At 43.6% G+C, this 20,963-nt stretch overlaps 2 protein-coding genes across 3 annotated transcripts in view; one reads left to right on the forward strand and one right to left on the reverse strand.

The window, feature by feature from the left end:
* reln (reelin) overlaps positions 1 to 17,475 on the forward strand; it is a 100,410-nt gene extending 82,935 nt beyond the window's left edge. Inside the window, exons 47-65 of one of the 2 annotated variants that reach the window (XM_061676200.1) lie at positions 1,976 to 2,116; positions 2,312 to 2,489; positions 2,604 to 2,797; positions 2,897 to 3,147; positions 3,264 to 3,418; positions 4,620 to 4,834; positions 5,042 to 5,219; positions 6,086 to 6,261; positions 6,638 to 6,744; positions 6,820 to 7,062; positions 7,137 to 7,312; positions 7,385 to 7,458; positions 7,548 to 7,709; positions 9,355 to 9,512; positions 9,658 to 9,883; positions 10,314 to 10,511; positions 11,485 to 11,583; positions 13,231 to 13,357; positions 17,412 to 17,475. In XM_061676200.1, coding sequence (XP_061532184.1) covers positions 1,976 to 2,116; positions 2,312 to 2,489; positions 2,604 to 2,797; positions 2,897 to 3,147; positions 3,264 to 3,418; positions 4,620 to 4,834; positions 5,042 to 5,219; positions 6,086 to 6,261; positions 6,638 to 6,744; positions 6,820 to 7,062; positions 7,137 to 7,312; positions 7,385 to 7,458; positions 7,548 to 7,709; positions 9,355 to 9,512; positions 9,658 to 9,883; positions 10,314 to 10,511; positions 11,485 to 11,583; positions 13,231 to 13,351 — 3,052 coding nt within the window. In that variant the 3' untranslated portion in view covers positions 13,352 to 13,357; positions 17,412 to 17,475. The remainder of the gene's footprint in view (positions 1 to 1,975; positions 2,117 to 2,311; positions 2,490 to 2,603; positions 2,798 to 2,896; positions 3,148 to 3,263; positions 3,419 to 4,619; positions 4,835 to 5,041; positions 5,220 to 6,085; positions 6,262 to 6,637; positions 6,745 to 6,819; positions 7,063 to 7,136; positions 7,313 to 7,384; positions 7,459 to 7,547; positions 7,710 to 9,354; positions 9,513 to 9,657; positions 9,884 to 10,313; positions 10,512 to 11,484; positions 11,584 to 13,230; positions 13,358 to 17,411) is intronic. The other variant, XM_061676201.1, reaches the window with a different exon arrangement.
* A 2,267-nt stretch (positions 17,476 to 19,742) lies between these two features.
* bncr (bouncer) lies at positions 19,743 to 20,120 on the reverse strand. The gene has a single exon (XM_061676484.1). It carries the CDS (start codon positions 20,118 to 20,120, stop codon positions 19,743 to 19,745), a length of 378 nt encoding a protein of 125 aa, XP_061532468.1.
* Positions 20,121 to 20,963: the final 843 nt, after the last annotated feature.

A 20,963-nucleotide genomic window follows, 5' to 3' on the forward strand; every position in this document is an offset into this window, starting at 1 on the left:
TTTCAATGGGAGACAGGTCTGGACTGCAGACAGGCCCGTCTAGTGCCAGCACTTTTTTACTACGAAGCCACGCTGTTGTAACACGTGCAGAATGTGGTTTGGCATTGTCTTGCTGAAATAAGCAGGGGCGTCCATGACAAAGACGTTGCTTGGATGGCAGCATGTTTCTCCAAAATCTCTATGTACCTTTCAGCATTAATGGGGCCTTCACAGATGTGTAAGTTACCCATGCCATTGGCACTAACACAACCCCATACCATCACGGATGCTGCCTTTTGAACTTTACGTCCATGACAGTCCGGATGGTTCTTTTCCTCTTTGGCCCGGAGGACATGACGTCCACAATTTCCCAAAGCAAATTGAAATGTGGACTCGTCGGACCACAGGACACTTTTCCTCTTTGCATCACTCCATCTTAGATGAGCTCGGGCCCAGAGAAACCAGTGGCGTTTCTGGGTGTTGTTGATAAATGGCTTTTGATTTGCATAGTAGAGTTTCAAGTTGCACTTACGGATGTAGCGCCGAACTGTATTTACTGACATTGGTTTTCTGAAGTGCTCCTGAGCCTATGTGGTGATTTCCTTTACACATTGATGTCGGTTTTTGATGCAGTGCCGCCTGAGGGATCAAAGGTCACGGCCATTCAATGTTGGTTTTCGGCCTTGGCGCTTACATGCAGTGAGTTCTCCAGATTCATCCATCCATTTTCAACACCGCTTAACCTGGTTAGGGTCACGGGGCGCTGGAGCATATCCCAGCTGACGACGGGTGAAAGACGGACTACACCCTGAACTGGTCGCCAGTCAGTCGCAGGGCACATATAGACAACCATTCACACTCACATTCACACCGTCACTGAGTGGGAACTGAACCCACGCTGCCCACACCAAAGTCAGGCGAGTGTACCACTACACCATCAGCGACCGTCTTTGTAGTGTATTCATTTAAATATAGGTTGAACATGATTTGCAAATCAATCTATTCTGTTTTTATTTGTTTAACACAACGTCCCAACTTCATTGGAATTGGGGTTTTATGATCCAAAAACATCCATCCATCCATCCATCCGTTCTCTGAGCCGCTGAGCGGGCCGGAGCCTATCCAAGCTATCATCGGGCAGGAGGCGGGGTACACCGTGGACTGGTTGCCAGCCAATCGTAGGGCGCATACAAACAAACGACCATTCGCACTCACATTCACACCTACGGGAAACAGTTTAATATAATTTCTCGCAAGGTGCGCAACAATGTTGATGGTTGATTCAAAGCAAACACACACAATAAAGCAGATTTTACAGAGTTTATTTAAACAAAAAGAGCATGCAAGGGTGGGGGAAATGCAAATCACAAAAAGCGGCGTGACGAAAGGTTGACGTGAAATTAGTTAACTACCAAATAAATAAAACTAAAGGAGGTGGACGGACACCCACAGAAGGGAGACGCCGATACGAACAAAAACACAAAACCAAAACACTATACAATGCAGCAAATGGGTAACAGAAACAGTAACAGTAGTACTTACAAGTAAATAGGAGACAAAACGTAGCTACTGGCAGCAGAATGCTATGGAAATGGTGACAAGCGGAAGTGCGCACGTACATGCAAAAATGCATCTTTGGAATTTCCACAAACAACCAAGGCTTAACTTAGCTCCTTGCCAACATACCAAGATCTCCGTCTCTCATATCACTTCAATAATACTTCCTTGACACTAACTACTATTTTCCTAATAGCCAGGGCTTTTGAACCGTCTTGTGGAATGTTAGGGTGTTACAGAAATATGCGAATAGCAGTAAACAAACGTGAATAGGTGGATTTGTGAATAATAAAGTGCGACTAGGCAAGGGTTAACTGAATTCATTGTCATTGTACATATATAAGTGAACACTGATAAGAAATTGCGCCTATATTTTCATGCATGGCTGTTCACTTTTTGTTGTTGTTTCTTTTTTTTAATGGATGACTTATTTTTGTAGGTCTCCAGCCACAAGGTTCCGCTGGTTCCAGCAGGCTCCATTTGACAAGCAGCAGACCTGGGCTCTGGATAACCTCTATATTGGAGATGGCTGTCCAGATATGTGTTCTGGACACGGACGGTGCCAACAGAGCACCTGTGTGTAAGTAACATACAGTACACCAAAGTTTCTTAAGTCTGGATTTAAACTGCATGCTTCAAGTGTCCCTGACTAATATTCTTGTCTGTGGTGTGTGAAAATGAAAGGAAATGTTTTTGGTCCTTTTGCAGGGTCTTTAAGATGTTTTGCAACCATAACCATATTATTCCGATGAACGGCACGTTGTGTCTTCTTCAGGTGCGATCCAGAGTGGGGTGGTGAGTACTGCGATGAGCCAGTAGCTCCGCTCCCCTCCCAGCTGAAGGACAGCTTCAGTCGAGCTCCCTCACTCAGTCACTGGCATACACTCACTGGTGGCAAACTCAGTACCGTGTGTGGAGCTGTGGCCTCTGGAGCTGCGCTGCATTTCAGCGGCGTAAGTACTTCCTGTCTCTGTTATTGTTTTGTTCATGAACTTTCCCTTGATTTATAAACATGTCCTTTGGGGTACATTTATGACCAATATTGTTTCTCGTGTGCCACTATGCAGAGCTGCAGCCGTCAGTTGGTGACGGTGGACCTCAATCTAACCAATGCAGAGTTCATTCAGTTCTACTTCATGTACGGCTGCATGATCCCACCGAGCAGCCGTAACCAGGGCGTGCTCCTGGAGTACAGCTTGAATGGAGGAATCCACTGGCATCTACTGACAGAGATCTTCTATGATCTGTACACAAAGCCTGGGCGAGTGCCTTCAAATCAAGGGATTTCTTTGAATGGAACTGAGGAGAGTTATGTGGCACTGTGTTTTAAATTTGTTTTTATTTGCCATTATGTGTTTAGGTTTGTGAATGTATTGCTGCCTCCTGCTGCCCGTCAACAAGGTGTGCGTGTGCGCTGGTGGCAGCCTCAGCACGACGGAACGGACCAGAGTGACTGGGCTCTGGATAACGTCCTCATCGCGGGTTCAGACACGCGCTCGCAGATTTCGGACACATTCGGCGGCGTGGCTCTCCCCAACCACGAGAGAGCCCCAGCTGATGAAACCTCAGCACCAAGCAGTGACCTGAGCGAGCTAGAGGAAATGCCCATAGGTACAGCACATTTGGATTGAATATCTCAATCAAAGCTTCATTCTTACAAAAAAATGTTTTTAAAAATCTGAAAAAAAATCTGAAAAATGGCGTATGTTGGTTTGCTTTATTGTCAGTGAGCGACCATTGGTTGTTCTCCGAGGACTGCTCAGTGCAGCGTTTCTGCAGCTCCCCGGATGGAGTGATGGCGTGTGGCAATGCTGATGGAAGAGAGGTCTACGCTGTCACGCACGATATAATCCCTGAAAAGGGTTGGGTCATGCAGTTTAAGGTGCTTCATGAACAAAAAAAAAGACACGTTCCATGCTAGCGCCGGGCAAACTTTTGTGCTCAAGGGCCACATGTGATTTTTAAAAAGGGAAGAATGGCCAGATCTTTTGGAGGTTAATAAAATGTTAAAATGTATATTACAAATATCTACAATCATTTATTTGAATAATAAAATATTTATTTATTCTCATTTTCATAGTAAGATTATATTTAGTTACATCAATGAACTCATTATTTATTTAAAAAAACATTTAAATGTATATGCCAAATTGTTGATAATACAATTTCTATTTACAATAAATAAATTAACTAATTAATGAGATGAATGAATACAAGTACTAAAAAATAGTAAATATATTTCAATTCACCAATGATTTGAATTGAAATGTGTGTCAAATGGTTTATTTACTATTTTTAGTGTTGTTTATTTTATTTTGTTTACAGTAAATCAACCAACCAATTATTCACTGAGATACATGAATTCAAAATAATTTAAAAAATAGACAATAAATACATTTTAATTACCCCAAGGTTTACTAAAACACATACACAAATGTTAAATGTATACAAATGTTAATTTTACAATGTGTTTATTCAATTCTTTACAATACATAAATTACCCAATTAGTTAATCAGATAAATGACTACCAAATGAATACATTCATTTTAAGTAGCCAATGTTAGGGGCAAAATGTGCTAAATTAATGCAACAGGACTCTTGATAATGTAAATGCTTGGTGGGCCAGATCAAAGATCGGGTTCGTCTCTAGTTAGACCTTTGGCCATTTCAATATCCATCCATTCATCCATCTTCAATACTGCACCAATTTAAAATGTTAACAAAATGGGATTTAAAAAAAAATATATATATATTATTATATTGTGTGTATGATTTGATTTGCCTAGGGTTTAGCATGTCTGCCTCACATTTCCGAGGTTGGAGGTTTGGGGTACGAATCCGGGCTCCGGCGTTTCTCTGTACAGTATATGTCTGGCGACCAGTTCAGAGTTTACGGTGCCTCTCACCAAAATTCACTCACACCCGCGCGCAAACCGAATAAGGACAAGCACAATAGAAAATGGATGGATGGATATCATGAGATCATGCAAGTGAACCAAATTATTGTGGCTGCTATGTACATTTTCATTTGACAGTATCTATCAATGATGCATCCGAAATATTTCATACGTGTATCCTTTAGATTGCAGTGGGCTGTGTCGTGCCAGATCGCGCTGCGGACCGACAGGTCCACGTTCAGTACTCTGCAGACTATGGTGTGACGTGGAAGTACCTGGTTCCTCAGTGTCTGCCTGCTGATCCCCGTTGTGGAGGACGCGTCTCGCAGCCGTCAGTCTTCTTCCCTGCGGAAGGATGGAAGCGGGCTGTCTACCCCCTGCCTGACAGCCTGGCGGGCACGTAGGTCATGCCTTTGCTAAACATGTAGTGATCTGAATATTTAATGGACCGTCGTGCACGAGCTACATTATTGATAGCTCTATTTATTGTTACAACATCAATTATTTCAACTTTTGTCATATAAATCTTACAAAAGGCCGATGCATGTTGTTCAACTAAACTCCTTATGTGACCCGAAGGATTCAGCCTCCTTCTGCTTTCCTTTAGTTCAGTGCGCTTCAGGTTCTACCAGCAGCACTCAGACGTTCAGTGGGGTGTGGAGAACTTTTACATCGGGCCGGCGTGCGAGAGCCATTGTGGCGGGCATGGAGACTGTTTGGATCAACGCTGCCTCTGTGACCCAGGATTCACTGGACCAAACTGCTATGCTAGTACAGCTCTGAAGGTAGAGTTCAGCTTTTTTTTAAAAATCTGTTTCTCTGAGCTTATTGCTAAACATTATTTTCAAACTATAGATTTTTTTAGATGTGTCTTTTCCACCCAAAATTCTGTTCACGTGAATATGTTGACTTTCAAGTGCATGCCAAGAATGGGTGGCACTATAATCTCAGACTGTACGGCCATGTTAACCAGTCAGAAGCTTGAAAAAAATCATTTCCCTCAAAATGGCACAATAACTCCAATATCAAGTTGGGAAAAAGGGGTGTCATACATGCCGACCAATACAGTAGATACCGCCTAATATCTCGCTTGACGAAATTATAAAGGTGCATGTCAATAAATTAGAATATGGTGAAAAATGTCCTTTATTTCAGTAGTTCAAAAAGTGAAACTCATATGCAATATATGTAGATTCACTACACAAAGTATCATTTTATATTATTATTTCATTCTTTTTTTTGGGCGGGGGGTTTCTAATTTGTATGATTACAGTTTACAGAAACCCCCCCCCCCAAAAAAAAATCATCATATCCAGAAATTAGAATATTCAATAAGAAACTTTCAAAATGATTGTTAATATACAAATTGGGCAAGAATTGGCCTTATGAAAGGTATTTTCCTGTGTATTTAATGTAATATATAACTTTCACTTCCCCACTAATTTTATTGAGATGCGCCTGTAAATATAAGTGGACACAATTGAAAAAAGACGTGAGTCTTGAATCTGATCTGTGAGTTTTGAACAAAAAGAATGTTTTCAAGTGACTTAAAATACAGTTTGTGTGCGCACGATACAAAATGAAAAGAAAATGTGAACATGTTAAGAATTATTCTTTTTTTTTAAAGCAATCTTTCTGTTCCCCCCTTTAGGCATCTTTGAAGGAACGTTTCGACTGGGAAGGAGCAGCCGGGCCCCAGTGGCAGGTTCTAGAGGGGGGTCGACCCTGTACAGACTGTGGTGTGTTGGTAGAGGGTACAGCCCTGTATTTCGGAGGGGCTGATGCCAGACAAGCTGTTACCGCTGACCTAGACCTTCGCGGAGCCAAGTCAGTATTGAAGTCTGCAAGAGCAGCGTGTTTTCTTATTTTTCTTAAGTGTATATCCTATATTTGCCCCAACACGCGGAGATATAAGCAACGGAGCATTTACTTTTAACTGAACAAGTACAAAGTCCGTGTCTCTCCCTTCGTCTGTGTTGACCACACACATAAGGATTTACAATCAGGTTTAAAATGTACGATTGTCGGCCAAACTAACTCCTAGCTTGCCACACACGAGAGGATACTTGCTCAGGATAGTCTTCACACCTTTGCTGTCTTTGATCCCAAGGGAGGGAAAATGCTGAAATTTGGCCAGATTGTCGGTAAGCGTATACCCTACTTTAGGCATCATAAACTGTCATGGGCTGTTGTGTGGATACAGGTTTGTGGAGTACTGGGCCAGGATCGGGAGTGAAAATAACATGTCCATGTGCCACCGTCCGACATGTCGAAAAGAGGGAGTGCTGCTGGACTACTCTACTGATGGAGGTGCACTGGACAACACGTTATAGCACTGTCTCCTTTTTGTCTCCCGCTCAGCGAACGTGTCCGTATGCTCCTCAGGTGTGCTGTGGATCCTACTGCACGAGATGGACTACCTCAAATACGTGTCTGTGAGGAGAGATTACATTGTCCTGCCAGAGGGAGCCCTGACCAACACCACTCGCCTACGATGGTGGCAGCCTTTTACTATTTCCTCTGGCTTGGCCTCTCCCAGCCTGGAAAGAGCCCAGTGGGCCATAGACAACATCTTGGTTGGGGGGTCAGACATCAATCCATCAACCTTGCTTGACACCTTTGATGACGGTAAGTCTATGAAAAAAATAAGTTTATCGGTCAAGCGGGTGAGCAGCTCCCTCTATGTTATGTCGGTTTTCCAGAGGGTGTATCCCATGAGGAAAGCTGGAGCTTCTACCCGAATGCTGTGCGTACTGCCGGCTTCTGTGGAAACCCCTCGTTCCACCTTTACTGGCCCAACAAAAACCAAGACAGGACACACAACATCCTCGCTACCCGTGAACTTATAGTGCAGCCTGGATATATTTTAGAGTTTAAGGTATTAAAAACATTTCTAAATCTCTTGCCCATGCTTTGCATTGGGGTTATGTTTTCTGTTGCTCTGTTATAGATAGTAGTTGGTTGTGAGGCGGACACATGTCAGGACCATCATTCTGTCCTGCTGCAGTACAGGAAGGATGCAAGGTAGACAGACACAGAGCATTGACACAGCATCTAAAGTGCGCCATATTTGTGTAGTATGGAAGTGTGCATTTGTCACTCTCCCCTTCCAGGTCTGACTCATGGCAGTTGGTACAGTCCGAGTGCCTCCCCTCCTCAGTCAACAACGTGGGCTGCTCCCCTTTCCAGTTCCACGAGTCGACCATCTTCAGTCCCGTCAACAGCTCAAGGTGGACCAGGGTCACCGTTCAACTGCCTGACCACGTCTCCTCAGGGTAGGGCTTGGCAATTTAATGGATTTCATCGATTACATTTTTTTTGTCAGGACGATTTTAATTTTTTTTTAAAAGCATCCCCGTTGATGTGCTCTGGTTTTTACTAACAACATGGCTGCAAACAGAGAGGAGCTAGTTTACAAAAGCACAGTCAGTGTTCCCAACTTCGCGATTTGGTCACTATATTTAGCGACTTTTGCCACCCCTGTAGAGACTATTTTGTTTTGTTAGTTTTTTCAAAGAATTATTCTGTAGCTAAGCACTTTATTTGTACATGTAATACTTTATTTTTATTTACTTATACTAACATACTCTTATTATGAAATTCACTGCCCTACTTTTATTTAGTAAATGAGAAAACACACAGTTGTGCTGATATGTTTGATTAGCCAGGCAGCATTTTTAAGATGGGTGCAATTCTTTAAAGAAAGCACGAAGGTCCTGGTGAAACACATTTAATTTTATTTGAATGTTGTAATTTTAATTCAAATTAAACTGTCAAGCATTTCAGAAAAGCATTATCATTAAACAAAACATAACCATAAAGAAATTAATGATAGTTGATGTTGAGTCAACAGTCTTATTTAAAAAAAACAAAAAAAAAACAACAATATTTCACAAATTCTGTCAGGGTATGTAAACGTATGAGCACAACTGTACATATATGCAGTACCCCTGTCATATTGGAATGAAAGTGTACGCTACACCTTTTTCATGACCTCTTGGTGGTGGTAGCATATTGAAATGAAAGTGTACAGGTTTTTCATAACCTCTAGATGGTGGCATACATTTATAAAATGTAAAAGTCTTTTTTCATTTTCCCCTATACCTATGTATAATACGCACTATAGATTTTGACATTTTTTGGGGGGGGGAATGCGCATTATACTCAAGAAATTACGGTAACTTTAAAAGTAGCTCTTGCAGGAAATCGTATCCTCTCCTAGTTATTTAGGATTTGTGCTGCCCTTTTATGCCAAGTCCGTCTTTAAGCCGTACTGGATATAAGTGTTTAATTTTATTCACTAATGTAATAATCAGGTCATCATAAATTGATAAAGCAATGTGGCCAATGGCCAAATAGTATACAGTACGGACGAGTCAGTATGGTAGCTAACAGTTATTAGCTGCTAAATTGTTGATAAACTGTGGCTGTGCGCTTTTAACATGTTACTAGCATAATGCTACAACATCACTTCTTCCTAGTACAGCATTGACAAGATATATGATAGATACTTACACCTCCTCAAGGTGATCGAAAATTGAATCTCGGATTCTTGTGGCTGGCTTTGCTCACTCAGTGTGACACGAAAATAAATAAATCACATGCGGGGGCATGAACTGTCACGCAAAACAAATTAGCAATAAGAGTTGAATTTAAGAGCTGACATCTTGCCATTTTCCATGGTTTTCTTGATAGTAACGAGAGTCACTGGGACTACAATTAAGCTAAAGCATGTCAAATATGAAATAAAGTATTGTGGAATCAGCCGCATTTTTGTTGTGTTGATTGTAATATTCTTTTAGTGGTACCAGGCATTAAGATGAACAAGAATTTAAACAAGGGTGGTCTAATATTTACTTTCCATGACTCCAAGTCCAGCATAGTGGGTCCCTGCCTTTTTGATGTGTTTTCAATTTCTAGGGCGACACAGTTCCGTTGGATTCAAACAGAGGGGACGGGTGAGCGTCAGAGCTGGGGAGTCGACCATGTTTACATCGGAGAGGCCTGCCCAGGACTCTGCAGCGGACACGGCTACTGCACAAGTGGAGTGGTCTGCATCTGTGATGAGGGATATCACGGTGGGCCACGAACAGCGGACTATGTTAAAAAACTTTAAATATGCATACGGTTTTATGCTTTTTAACAGAGATGGCTGACTGGAGTCCACTCTGCTAAGAAAATGTGTATCTGTACATCCTGCCCCCTCTCCTCCCATCCAAACAGGTGATGACTGCTCCCTCGCTAGCAGCGACTTTCCCAGCTCCATCAAGGACAACTTTGAGTCCGGCAGCGTGTCCCCGGAGAGCTGGCAGCTGATCCAGGGTGGAGGAGTGGGCAGTGGGTGTGGACAGCTCTCACCACATGCCCACGGAGACTCGCTTTATTTTAATGGCTGTAAGATGAGGCAGGCTGTTACTAAACCGCTGGACCTCACTCGAGCAAGGTACAGGTACAACCAAAACACAAATCACACGATGATGGCCGTAGAGTGCTGTGAAAAGTGTTTGCCCCCCTTCCTGATTTTTTGTTTGTTTGTTTGTTTGTTTTGCTTATTTATCACACTTAGATGTTTCGGATCATCACACCAATTTTAGTATTCCACAAAGACAACATAAGTAAATGTAAAATGCACTTTATAATGGATGGGTTTATTTTCAGTTAAGAGAAATAATCCAAACCTATCTGAACCTACATATAAGTTTAAATGTAATCGCCCCCTGACTGAAAATAAGCATTGGTGATGAGTCTTATTGGAGAGTTGAAGGGTAAAACACTGTAAGGGTTTCCTCAATCTTTGGGATGCTAAAACAAATGTACCGACATCTCAGATGTTGATGTCGCCCTCTAACCTTGACTATCTTTTCTGTGTCTCCCTGCAGTAAGATCATGTTTGTGCTGCAGATTGGCAGCGTGGCACAGACAGACAGTTGTAACATTGCTCTGGACCGGGCCGACACGGTCGACCGAGCGGTGCTGCTGCAGTACAGCGTCAACAACGGAGTCAGCTGGCACGTCATCGCCCAGCACCAACCCAAAGACTTCATAAAGGCTCAGAGGGTTTCCTACAACATTCCACTGTGAGTGACCCACACAGACTTACTCGATTAGGACTCTCATGCACTTTTTGATGTTTTCAGTTTGCACTACTTAAGGATAAATCAGTGCGTATTGCTTTTAAGTAAACATGTAAACTGCTACCTTTATTTTATAATCGATTAATCAAAAGTATATCCTGTAGTACACCAAATTCATTTTAAGAGAATTAAAGCTCATGAAGCATGTCTTAATCATGTATTCGTGGATTGAAAGAGCAGCACGGTGATATGGTGGCCTGCCTCACAGTTGAGAAGCGATGTCTTCGAATCCCTCCTTGCTTGCGTGGGTTTTCTCTGGAGACTCCAGCTTCTTCCCACATTCCAAAAACATGCATGCTAGGTTAAGACTCTAAATCGTCCATAAGTATAATGCTTCCGACAGCATTATTAGCTTTTCCAATGTAAAATTGTTGATATAGCTCATGAATTCTCATTAACTTATGCAGCGGTATCAAATAATTGGCTGGTGATTATATCCATCCATCCATTTTCCAAACTGCCTATCCTCACTCGGGTTGCGGATGTGCTGGAGCCTCTCCCAGCAATCTTTGGGTGAGAGGCGGGGTACACCCTGAACTGGTTGGCAGCCAACCGCAGGGCACATACAAACGAACAATCATTCACACTCACATCCACTCCTACGGCCAATTTAGAGTCTTCAATCAACCTACCGTGCATGTTTTTGGAGTGTGGGAGGAAACCAGAACACCCGGAGAAAACCCACACAGGCCTGGGAGAACATGCAAACTCCACACAGGTGAGGCCGGATTTGTACTCAGATCCTCAGAACCGTGAGGCAGATGTGCTAACCAGTCGGTCACAGTGATTATATATGTATTATAATAATAATTTAGCCATTATTCCAGCTGCCCATTACAATATACACTTAAGTAGTACGAGGCTGAATACACTGTAGTATACGATCTGAGTCAGGATGTTCCCATGCTTTCTCCAGAGAGGCTAGGGGTAAAGGGGTGATGCTGCGATGGTGGCAGCCACGCCATGACGGCGCAGGACATGACCAGTGGGCGCTGGACCACGTGGAAGTCGTTCTGTGAGTACCCAACTCCCGGCTAGACATCGGCCCACCCCTCCATCAGAGCCCAGATCTGCCCTTGTCTGATCCCGCATCACCTGTAGAAGACCCCCTCTTCTATTCCACACATACACAGGAATACAGTGCACACAGATCGTAAGCGCATCTCCGCACATGTGTACACCGACAGTGAAGTTCATCACTGCTTCTGGTGTCACGCAAGCAGGAACATGACTGCAGTGTGCTTGGCTTTTAAGGGTTCTGTTTGTGGATGCCTGGCAAATTATATGTTCAGTGTGTTGTGGAATAATTCGGGGGGGGAAAAAGACCTTAGCTTACCTCATATTGTCAAAGGCTTGACCATCAATTCCACAGGGCACCGAGTTTATGGTAATCTATTATCAGCTAGCAAATTAACATGAAGCAGTTTGAATGCATTTCCTGCATGTTGCTCAGGGTCCGTCTCCCTGCTTTTGTGGGTGCTTGTTGTTCATTCAGATTTAAAGCCAATGCATTAAAAGCTGCTGACAAGAGTCTTATTATAAACCCGCGTACATAGTTTTGCCCAGTTTTCTTTAAACAGTACAGTGCAGTTCAGTTGAGCATGAAGGGCACAATAATAGCGTTCCCCAAAAATGTACTGAGCCAAGGCACTGCATTTACATGTGGAAAATCTCACGGCACACCACCAAGCAAAACGTCACAAAAAGCAAATGTACTGAAAGAATGATGATTCCGTCACAATTTGTCTCCAATGTACTTACTCGGTGTGAAATCAAGGCCTGTGTAGTTGAACTCAAAGCTATTATTCCAATGGATGAATGGCAACAGGTGGACACACAGGTTACTTGTACCCTCCGCCCTCTAGTGGAGGAGCATGTCATTGTTCTCCCTGTCACTTCATGCCACTGGCATATATAGATGAACAAAGATACATTATTTGAAGTAAAATAAGAATCATTTTTGACCCGTTTAGTGAAATTGGATCCTTTCCCACATCACCCGTGACTAATGTGCCACGGCACAGCGGTTAGGAATGACTGAAATAGTATTACAATCACTAGCACAGTTGGCACCGTTCTGTTTGGGTGGAGCCAGTCCCTTTATTTTTCAAGTGCAACAGCTGGAGCAGTCATTTTAATTGGACTCAGATACATTTGCTTTTGTTGTTTGTGGACAGTATTAGCATGCTCCATGTTGCATTCTTCTTCTGCTATGATGGCCCACTGTTGACGTCGTGTGCCTACACAAACCCCATTAGGGCCAAGTGTTCAAACTGAACTGTACTGTAGCACTTGGTGGAAACTTGCTTTTAGTGCCTAAACTTGAGCTGCCCCCTGGTCTCTGTGGCCGTGAGCACCCCCCCACTGATTTTCCTTTTTCTTTTGCTCTTCCTGTGACTCCCCTCCCTTGCCGCTTCATGTATTGCTATCCCGCTGCTCATGCCGCCTCGTATCTAACCTCACTACCTCCTCATCTTCAACTTTCATGCCTTCTTGTTCTGCTCTATGATGGATGATTACTTGTTTTTTTCTTCTCTCTGTCTCTTCACATCATTACTCTCAACTTCCTGCCCCTTACACTACCATTGATTCCATTTTATCTCACTCTTTCTCTTCTCCTCCTCTCCCTCCTCCTGGGGGCCCCCGCCCCATCCCTCCCCAGGCCAGGGCTCCTACCCCCCCTCACCTTTCTGCAAGACAGCAGTCCTCTTCACCTGCCCCTCCCCTCTCGCGCGCTAACCTCTGCTCTCTTCTGTATTCTGCTCCCTCTGGCATGGCTGTAGCGTCAGGTAAGTTCACCGCCTCTTCCTGAATGAAGCCACCCCCCCCCCCCCATCCCCCACCTCCCTCACAACCCTTATTCAGCCCTTCTTTTTTGCCAGACGTCCTCCTCCTCCTCACACAGAACACACACACACACTCTTTCACCCAACACTCATCATCACGGCAGTCATCTCCATGGCGTCGCTTTTATCTCAAGTCCCACGCAGACCAGCTGCTCACACAGTCCAGGTGGAAGCTCCGTAACATCTAACAACATGAGAGTCACTGAAACCAAACAAAATAAAACGGCTCCATTGTACTGCGAGACACAAAATGATGCTGACAACTTTTCGAATGTAAAATTGACAAATTACAACAAATGCCAGTGTGGTGTTGTGTTGGTATGTACAGTGTGTGTGACGTACTCCATCACGGCACTTTTTTCTGTTTTGTTTGACCTGGCTGCTTACTTTACCAGCCGACTCTTATGTTTCAAGTGGATTCAAAAGTAGGTTTTCGGGTTCAGCGTTTGTCGTTGAATGCCTGGAATGCTCTTTTGATCCACACGCCAGCTTCAGCTTTTACTTACAGTATTAAACACTTGGCTGGAGCACTTCATCTGCTCCACTCTGCACCCTGCATGGCTCATTGCATTGGGTCAATCTCGTTTCCTTATTTACAAACTCCAGTGTCCTCCATCCTCTGTTCACATTTGAGCTCCTCCCTCTACAGCAGGGGTGGCATGTGGGCCACATGCATCCCACCTGCTGTGTTCTTTAACCCAGCCTACTGATCATTTAAATAATCAAGAGTCCTGTAATATTTGTTGAATTAATTGACTTCCAGAAAGTTGTCAAATGTCTGTATGCAGAGAGACGGAACAAAAAAATATTTTTCTGAAGTGAACAAAAGAGGTGCTGCGAATCATCTATTACAGCATTTGGTGGTCATATTTATTGCTGAATAATATTAGTATTCAGCAGCAGCCTCTACAACTGTGACCAGTGATTCCGCTTCAAAGTGTTGCCTGAAGCCGGCATTAAAAGATAGCTTTTGGACTTTTTAAAAGCGCAGGAAACAACAGCTACAGTCTAGGTAATGACGCAATGGTGAGTTAAATGTTTAATCATTTGTTTTTATTTGCTTGTATGCCGGTCATCAAAATATGTGTACATGATAAAGTGACTTGTCCGGTCCGTGGCGCAAGGAAGGTTGGACACCGCTGAGCTATGGAATGTGAGGCACACCCCCGTATTGTATTGATGGACCAAAGCTACATTAGATACAGTATATTAAAAAAAGCTATAGTCTGTAAAAAGAAAATAAAAAAAGCCTTTTTTTAAATGTATTTATTTATTTTTAAAGGTGGGGTTTTTTTGGGCCTTTTTAAACAAAATAAATAAATAAAATTAAAAAAAAAAAAGCATCCCCAGTCTGCGGTGCCCTTAGGTTGTCGGGGAGAGCATTCCACAGACTGGGAGCAGCCGAACAAAGCAGTTCCTTGAGGTAGATGGGGGCATTGGCATAAAGACACTGGTGGGACAGCAGCAGAATTTTGTAATTGATCCTGAGTGAGACCGGGAGCAAGTGGAGGGATTTAAGGACAGGTGTGATGTGGTCATATTTCCTCGCTCTCATTAGGATCCTCACAGCACAGTTTTGAATGTACTGCAGCTGCTGGATGTTCTTCCGGGGATCCTGATGAGTAGCGATTTACAATAGTCCAGTCTGGAGGAAACAAAGGCGTGGTCAAGCTTACAGGCAGCTGAGAGAGTGAGTGCGGGGCGGAGTTTGGCAATGTTCCTGAAATGGAAAAAGGAGGTACAACTGAATAACTGTTTGATGTGAGCCTCAAAGGTCATGTGAGGGTCCATTTCAACACTGATGGGTTTGAGGTTTGAGGAGATGGTTTCTGGTGGAAAACAAAAGTTGCTTGGAGTTTCCCAGGCTGCTGTTGATGATTTGAGAGTAGAATCGGGACCCTGTGTCGCTGAGACACTTACTGTACGCTTTCCGATGTTCACGGTAGGCTAGTTTGTGTGCTGTCAGTCCCGTGTCACATGCCCCACCCTCTTCAATTGCCGCAGCTGGAGGGATGAAAAGTGTGCAAGCCCAGGCGTGTAAATCAAGACTTTTTTTAAATAAAGGCGTGAAAATGAGAATGTAGCCCTTAGAGCGCAGAATCTGAAAAAGGACCTAAATTGCAAAGCACACGCAAGCCCGTGCAAGACAGCATTGATTCTGGTTGTCCCCTTGAAGGCATCACCAAGCCACCGAATTACACTTGTCAAATATTGTACGGTTTTGTGTAAGGGGCAGCAGACACATCGCCAAACACAAATACACCCCACCACATACACCCGCTGCACCGACAACCTCCCTGAGCAATCGACCAGTGTCACTTATCAGAAGCTAAAAAAGCGAATGCGGTTCTGCTTCAGACTGCAAATGAATGGCGCTTGTGTGAAACTGGCTAAAGCTAACCAAAATCAGCTATATGACCAATGGCTGAACTAAATACAGTAATCCACCCCCCACCGTGGTCATTAGAATACAACTGTTTTATATGTTACGGACGCTTGTGTATCCTCCATTATGGCTACTTGATCAAACCCCATCATTCCTCACTACATTCCTCACTAATATGGTGGCTTAAGATTGACTTCCGGGTCGTTGAGGAAGAATGGAGGACCGTGGAGAGATGCAAATAAGACAAATGACATGAGCCCATTGGCTGTCGTGACCGCCCCTTTTTCCGTAGTTCTTGGCTGTTTGTCTGTAGACGACTTGCACTCATCCCTCCATCTTCACAGCATCAAACATACAACCTCCCACCCCTCCCCCAGCTGTCCCGCTTTGCAGAGAATCCCTGCCTACCCTGGCTGCACAGCTGGCTCACTGGCACCGCCCTGCTGGACGGAAGAGGCAATAAACAGGCTAAGCGAGAAGGACGCGCAACTTTGTCTTTTCTACCGCTTGTCTGCTCAAGACCATCTCTAGACCATTGATTTTCTTTTCTCCCAATCTTTACTCAGACATCAAACACTCCGTGTCAGTGTGTGTGTGTGTGTGTGTGTGTGTGTGTGTGTGTCCCACATCTTGTCCTGTGTGTCCATGGAAATCTGTGTATCATTTGGTTTCTCCATTTTAAATTGGCAATCAAAATCGAAAAGATTATTAAATGATTACAGTATTTGCGTTTTCATCTAACACACAAAAAAGAATAGACAGCTCTTCATAATTTTAATCTAATATCAAAATACGAAATTGAAAAACAGACGACTGGACTGAGTTTGATTTAAATATTTAACTGGTTGGCTGACACAGAAGTTTGTAACGAACATTTGTAAAAGACACGTTAGCTTGTTACCCGCCACAATCAGTCGACCGCGACAAACTGCACTGTGCAGACTGTTGCTCACTTTGTTCTTGCATAATGGTTGAAAGAAGAATAAAAATAAAAGGTGCTGTCAAAGTGATTTGTCTACTAATCCGCATTTGCTAATTGATGTGGTGAAAACAATGCATTTCCAGTAATGCAGAAAGCCGATTACAATAATGCTTCGAATATGTTTGTCCTTGAGGTGATAAATCATTTGACGGATTGCGGTCATGCTACAGATTGATTGTGGCAGCTAACAAGAAAACTGGCTCACATAAACCCAACCAATCAAATTTAGTCCTGTGCCCTGTTTGTCCATTTTGTATTTTTAATTTGAATCTAAAAGTTCAACATACAAATTCACATATTCTCTTTTACGGACAAATAAGTCAATAATCAGTCACTGTTTCATTTTTCCATTGCCAAATGAAAGCATTAGGAACAAATAATACATAGATTCACGTAGTTCTGGCACCATGTCCCTTGTAACCCTGTAGCACATGAACAAATCCACTTTTGTTGAGTAGCACCACAATGTTTAAGGTTATGACTGAGACATGCATGCTGCCAGAGTAGCGCAGTAACTTATTTAGACCGCGTGTGTGTGCGCGCGCGCCTCTTTACTGCTCCAACTTTCCCCCCCTCACTAATCACACATCTCCCTCCTTTCCTCCTTCAATGTGTTTGTATCCCAACAGCACCCGCAAACAAAACTACATGATGAACTTTGCCAGACAAAGCGGCTTGCGTCACTACTACAACCGCAAGCGGCGGGCACTGCTGCAGCACGCCTGAGCTTCCGGAGACGGGATTTTGCCCCCCCTCTGACCTGCCAATCACACATTGAACCGTCCACACTCATCCCTGTTTCTCCCGACAACGTAAACACCAAATCAAATTCATGCTTTAGCCAAAATCCTACCCATCTCCTGCCCACAATGCTTAGGTGTGGATGATGCTCAGAAGACAGGAGTGTCGCGGCCATTTTGTTTACGTTCTACCATGGACGGTCAGGGTTTCTAATTGTTTTCTAGGTGTTGTTGTGGTTCCTCTTCCTCCCTGGCTCCCTCTCCTGTAAATCCCCTCCTCCCCCTTTTCATTTCCCCACCTCCTTTTCCAACCACACTGTAAAATTGAGAGATACTATATCACTGCTGAACTGACCAGCCAATTTGGAGACTTACCTTCCCAATCCCACTGAGCCGCCAGGGGAGGATGGCTCCAAGCCGCCAGTCCGTACGCCAGGAGAAAGACCACGACTACGATATGGACCATGAAGAGGAACTAGCGGTTATGAAGCGTTGGGGGGGTTGAAACTATAATACTGTGTTCTTGCTGTTCTTGTGTGTCTGTGGGTTCTTTTTGTGCTGAATTGACTGTGGTGTTTGTTCATTTGTATGTTTGTTTGTTTGTTTTCTACTAATTCATATGCTTTTGAGAGGGGGTGCGGCGCTGGGTTCGGCTTCCTTTCCCCCCCCCATTTTCTGGATCGGGCCAGTGAGGGCAGAGTGGAAATTCCACAGAGCAGAACAAAAGATGGGGGGGGGGGGGGGGGGGAAACATTCAAAATATGACAGACTGAACAATGTTTTTTGTTCACTTAAAAAAAAAAAAAAAAAAAAAAAAAATTAAAAAAAATCATTTTATATATGTTGGCTCCCGAAGAATACAGATATTTATGGTATATGGCTCTTCACGTGACCTATTTAAGATGCACTGTTCGTGAAATGTATGTTATTTTCAAGTTGTTAAGTTATTAGGCAGTCCAGTCAAGTTGTTCTACTGCATCATCTCCCCTCTTCTCTTGTGCTGTTCCCCCTTTCCTCCATCTGCTCTGTTGATTACTGATACCTGGAGGCGAGGTTCTCTATGTGTTGTTTTTTGAAGTCTGTGTAATATGGACCCTCTGCCCTCAGTGTAACTCCAGTCTTGCAAACTCCTGTACATACATGTATATCCACTATGGGGAGACCCAGCAGCCTTATAAAAGGGAAATAAAGAACTGCCCAAACCTCATATTGTACACCTTGCTTCAACTCTTCACTGATTTACCGCCAAAGGTGATGAGGCAAATCGCTTAGGATTTTTCCTGGTTTTGGGGTGGCCTGTGGCCGTGTATCCCACTTACAGTAAATACTGTAACTCGGCCCCTGGACTGTGCACATCTCCCCATTCAGAGCCAAAACGAGAATAATCTGTAGTCAGCTGACCATTTTGAAAGCAGTTACTTGGGGAGCAATAATGTGAAATGTTCACAAACGGGACCTTGACACTGAGCAGAAAGTAGAGCAAATCATTTGTGCTTCTGAAACTGAAATATATCAACTGGGGCGTTATAGAGACATATTGTTACTATTTTAGTTGCAAATAGTCTATTTGCATTTTGTAAAAGTCGAAAAGCTCTGTATAATACCAATTTATTAATAGTAATTGATGCATATGGGGGATGTAGGTATCGCGAAACCATCCCCCCTCGCTCCCTCCCTCCCTCCCTTTTTTTTTTTTTTTTTTTTTTTCTTTTTTCACTTCAAATGTAATTCTTAGTATGTTGTGGGCTGCTAAAAACAGATGGCGGGCTGCAAATGGCGGGGTATGCTCTACTCAAATTGACCAGCACAGCACACCACGGACATCGTAACTGTCACCCGACAGTATGTGGCATACTACCAAGACTGACCTGTGAGAGGCAGCACGGTTCCACAGACTTCCGGAAATGACAAAGAAGAAAAAGAAGAAGAAGGAGGAGAAATAAAAGTTAAGTGTTAGTTTATCGTGTGACCACGTAACTAAATTCTTCACCCTTATCAATTTCATTGAGGTGACTGCGTGGAATTTTGTGACACAAACCATGGTTTATTAAACTTTCATTCCCTGGAAATGCTATTCAAAAAACAGCTTTGTTAAAATGCTTAAAAAATGTTTTTTTTTAAAAAACACCTTAAAAATCTACAGCTCAGTGTCTCCAGATAGCCCGCCAGATAAGTCCACGCTGAAAATGAGATAACCCGACGCATGATGTTCACTGGACCTCAGCTTCCGACCATCACAGCAACAGTCACAAGTGCTACGGCGATGAAGAAGGCGTTGGCAAAGAGGCCCATACAGCCGTTGCAATATGGCCGGTCACAGCAAGCGTAGCGCATCTTGTACACAACCCCTTTGTATGACAGGTCGTGCTCCAGGCTACACACGCTCTTCGGCAGGCAGCCCTTTGCGGACAGAGCGCTGAAGTTGCCGTAGCGACCCTCAGCTTTGAAGCATACCTCATCCGGGGGGCACTCGGTCACGATGGACTCCAATTCGTAGTCCTTCTCCAGGATGGGCCTGAAGAAGCAGCGCAAGTTGCCGCACAGTGCAGAGGGCATGAGGTAGAAGAAGAATGTGGCAACTTGAAGGAGCTGCCGCATGGTCGCCCTGAAGCAAGACGAGACAGGTTTTTCGACAAGGCAGCTTTATGTTTTGGCTGTTATAATACAGAATTAGAGTCCATTCCAGTATTGCAATTTCAAGAATGCAATGCAAGGGACCAAGATACCAATGTTTTTTTTTTTTTACCTCATACACCTTTAACTCTCTCGGGCCACGGTGGCCTTCGGTTAGCAAGTCTGCCTCACAGTTGAGAGGTCACGGGTTTGAATCTCTGCTCCGGCCTTCCTGTGTGGAATTTGCACGTTCTCCCTGTACTCACAATGGTTTTCAGTTCACCGGGTACTCCGGCTTCCTCCCATATTCCAAAAATCAATTTTATGCTCATTGAACACACTCATCCATTGGTGTGAATGCTTGTTTGATTATAAGGCTGCCGTCAGGTGGGAACCATGTATCTGCAAAACTATCACATTTCAGGAAACCCCCAAAAAATGCATGTTTAATGAGCTATTAACATTCATCGTCAAAGCCATTTTTAACACTTGAGAGTGGGCAATAATTTGTTAAATCAATCATGAAATAACAGACCCACATGGGGACTGTCCAAAAGCATAGATTTGCAATAAACTAGGATATTGACCAGTTTTGGACGTAGAAGGTTTCCGCCCAATAGTGACGATGTGTCCTGCAATTGGCTGGTGGCCAGTCCAGGGTGTACCCTGCCTCTCGCCCAAAGTCAGCAAGGATAGATTTCACAACAAAAATTCAACTTCCGGGTTCCAAGCCACACCGAATACATACTTACAATAAGACTTAAATATAGTAACAATAATTTCATATAAACCTGTTGCGCCGGCACATCTGCCTCGCAGTTCTGAGGA

The sequence above is a fragment of the Phycodurus eques genome, chromosome 5 (assembly GCF_024500275.1).
Source record: "Phycodurus eques isolate BA_2022a chromosome 5, UOR_Pequ_1.1, whole genome shotgun sequence".
Classification (NCBI taxonomy): Eukaryota; Metazoa; Chordata; class Actinopteri; order Syngnathiformes; family Syngnathidae; genus Phycodurus; species Phycodurus eques.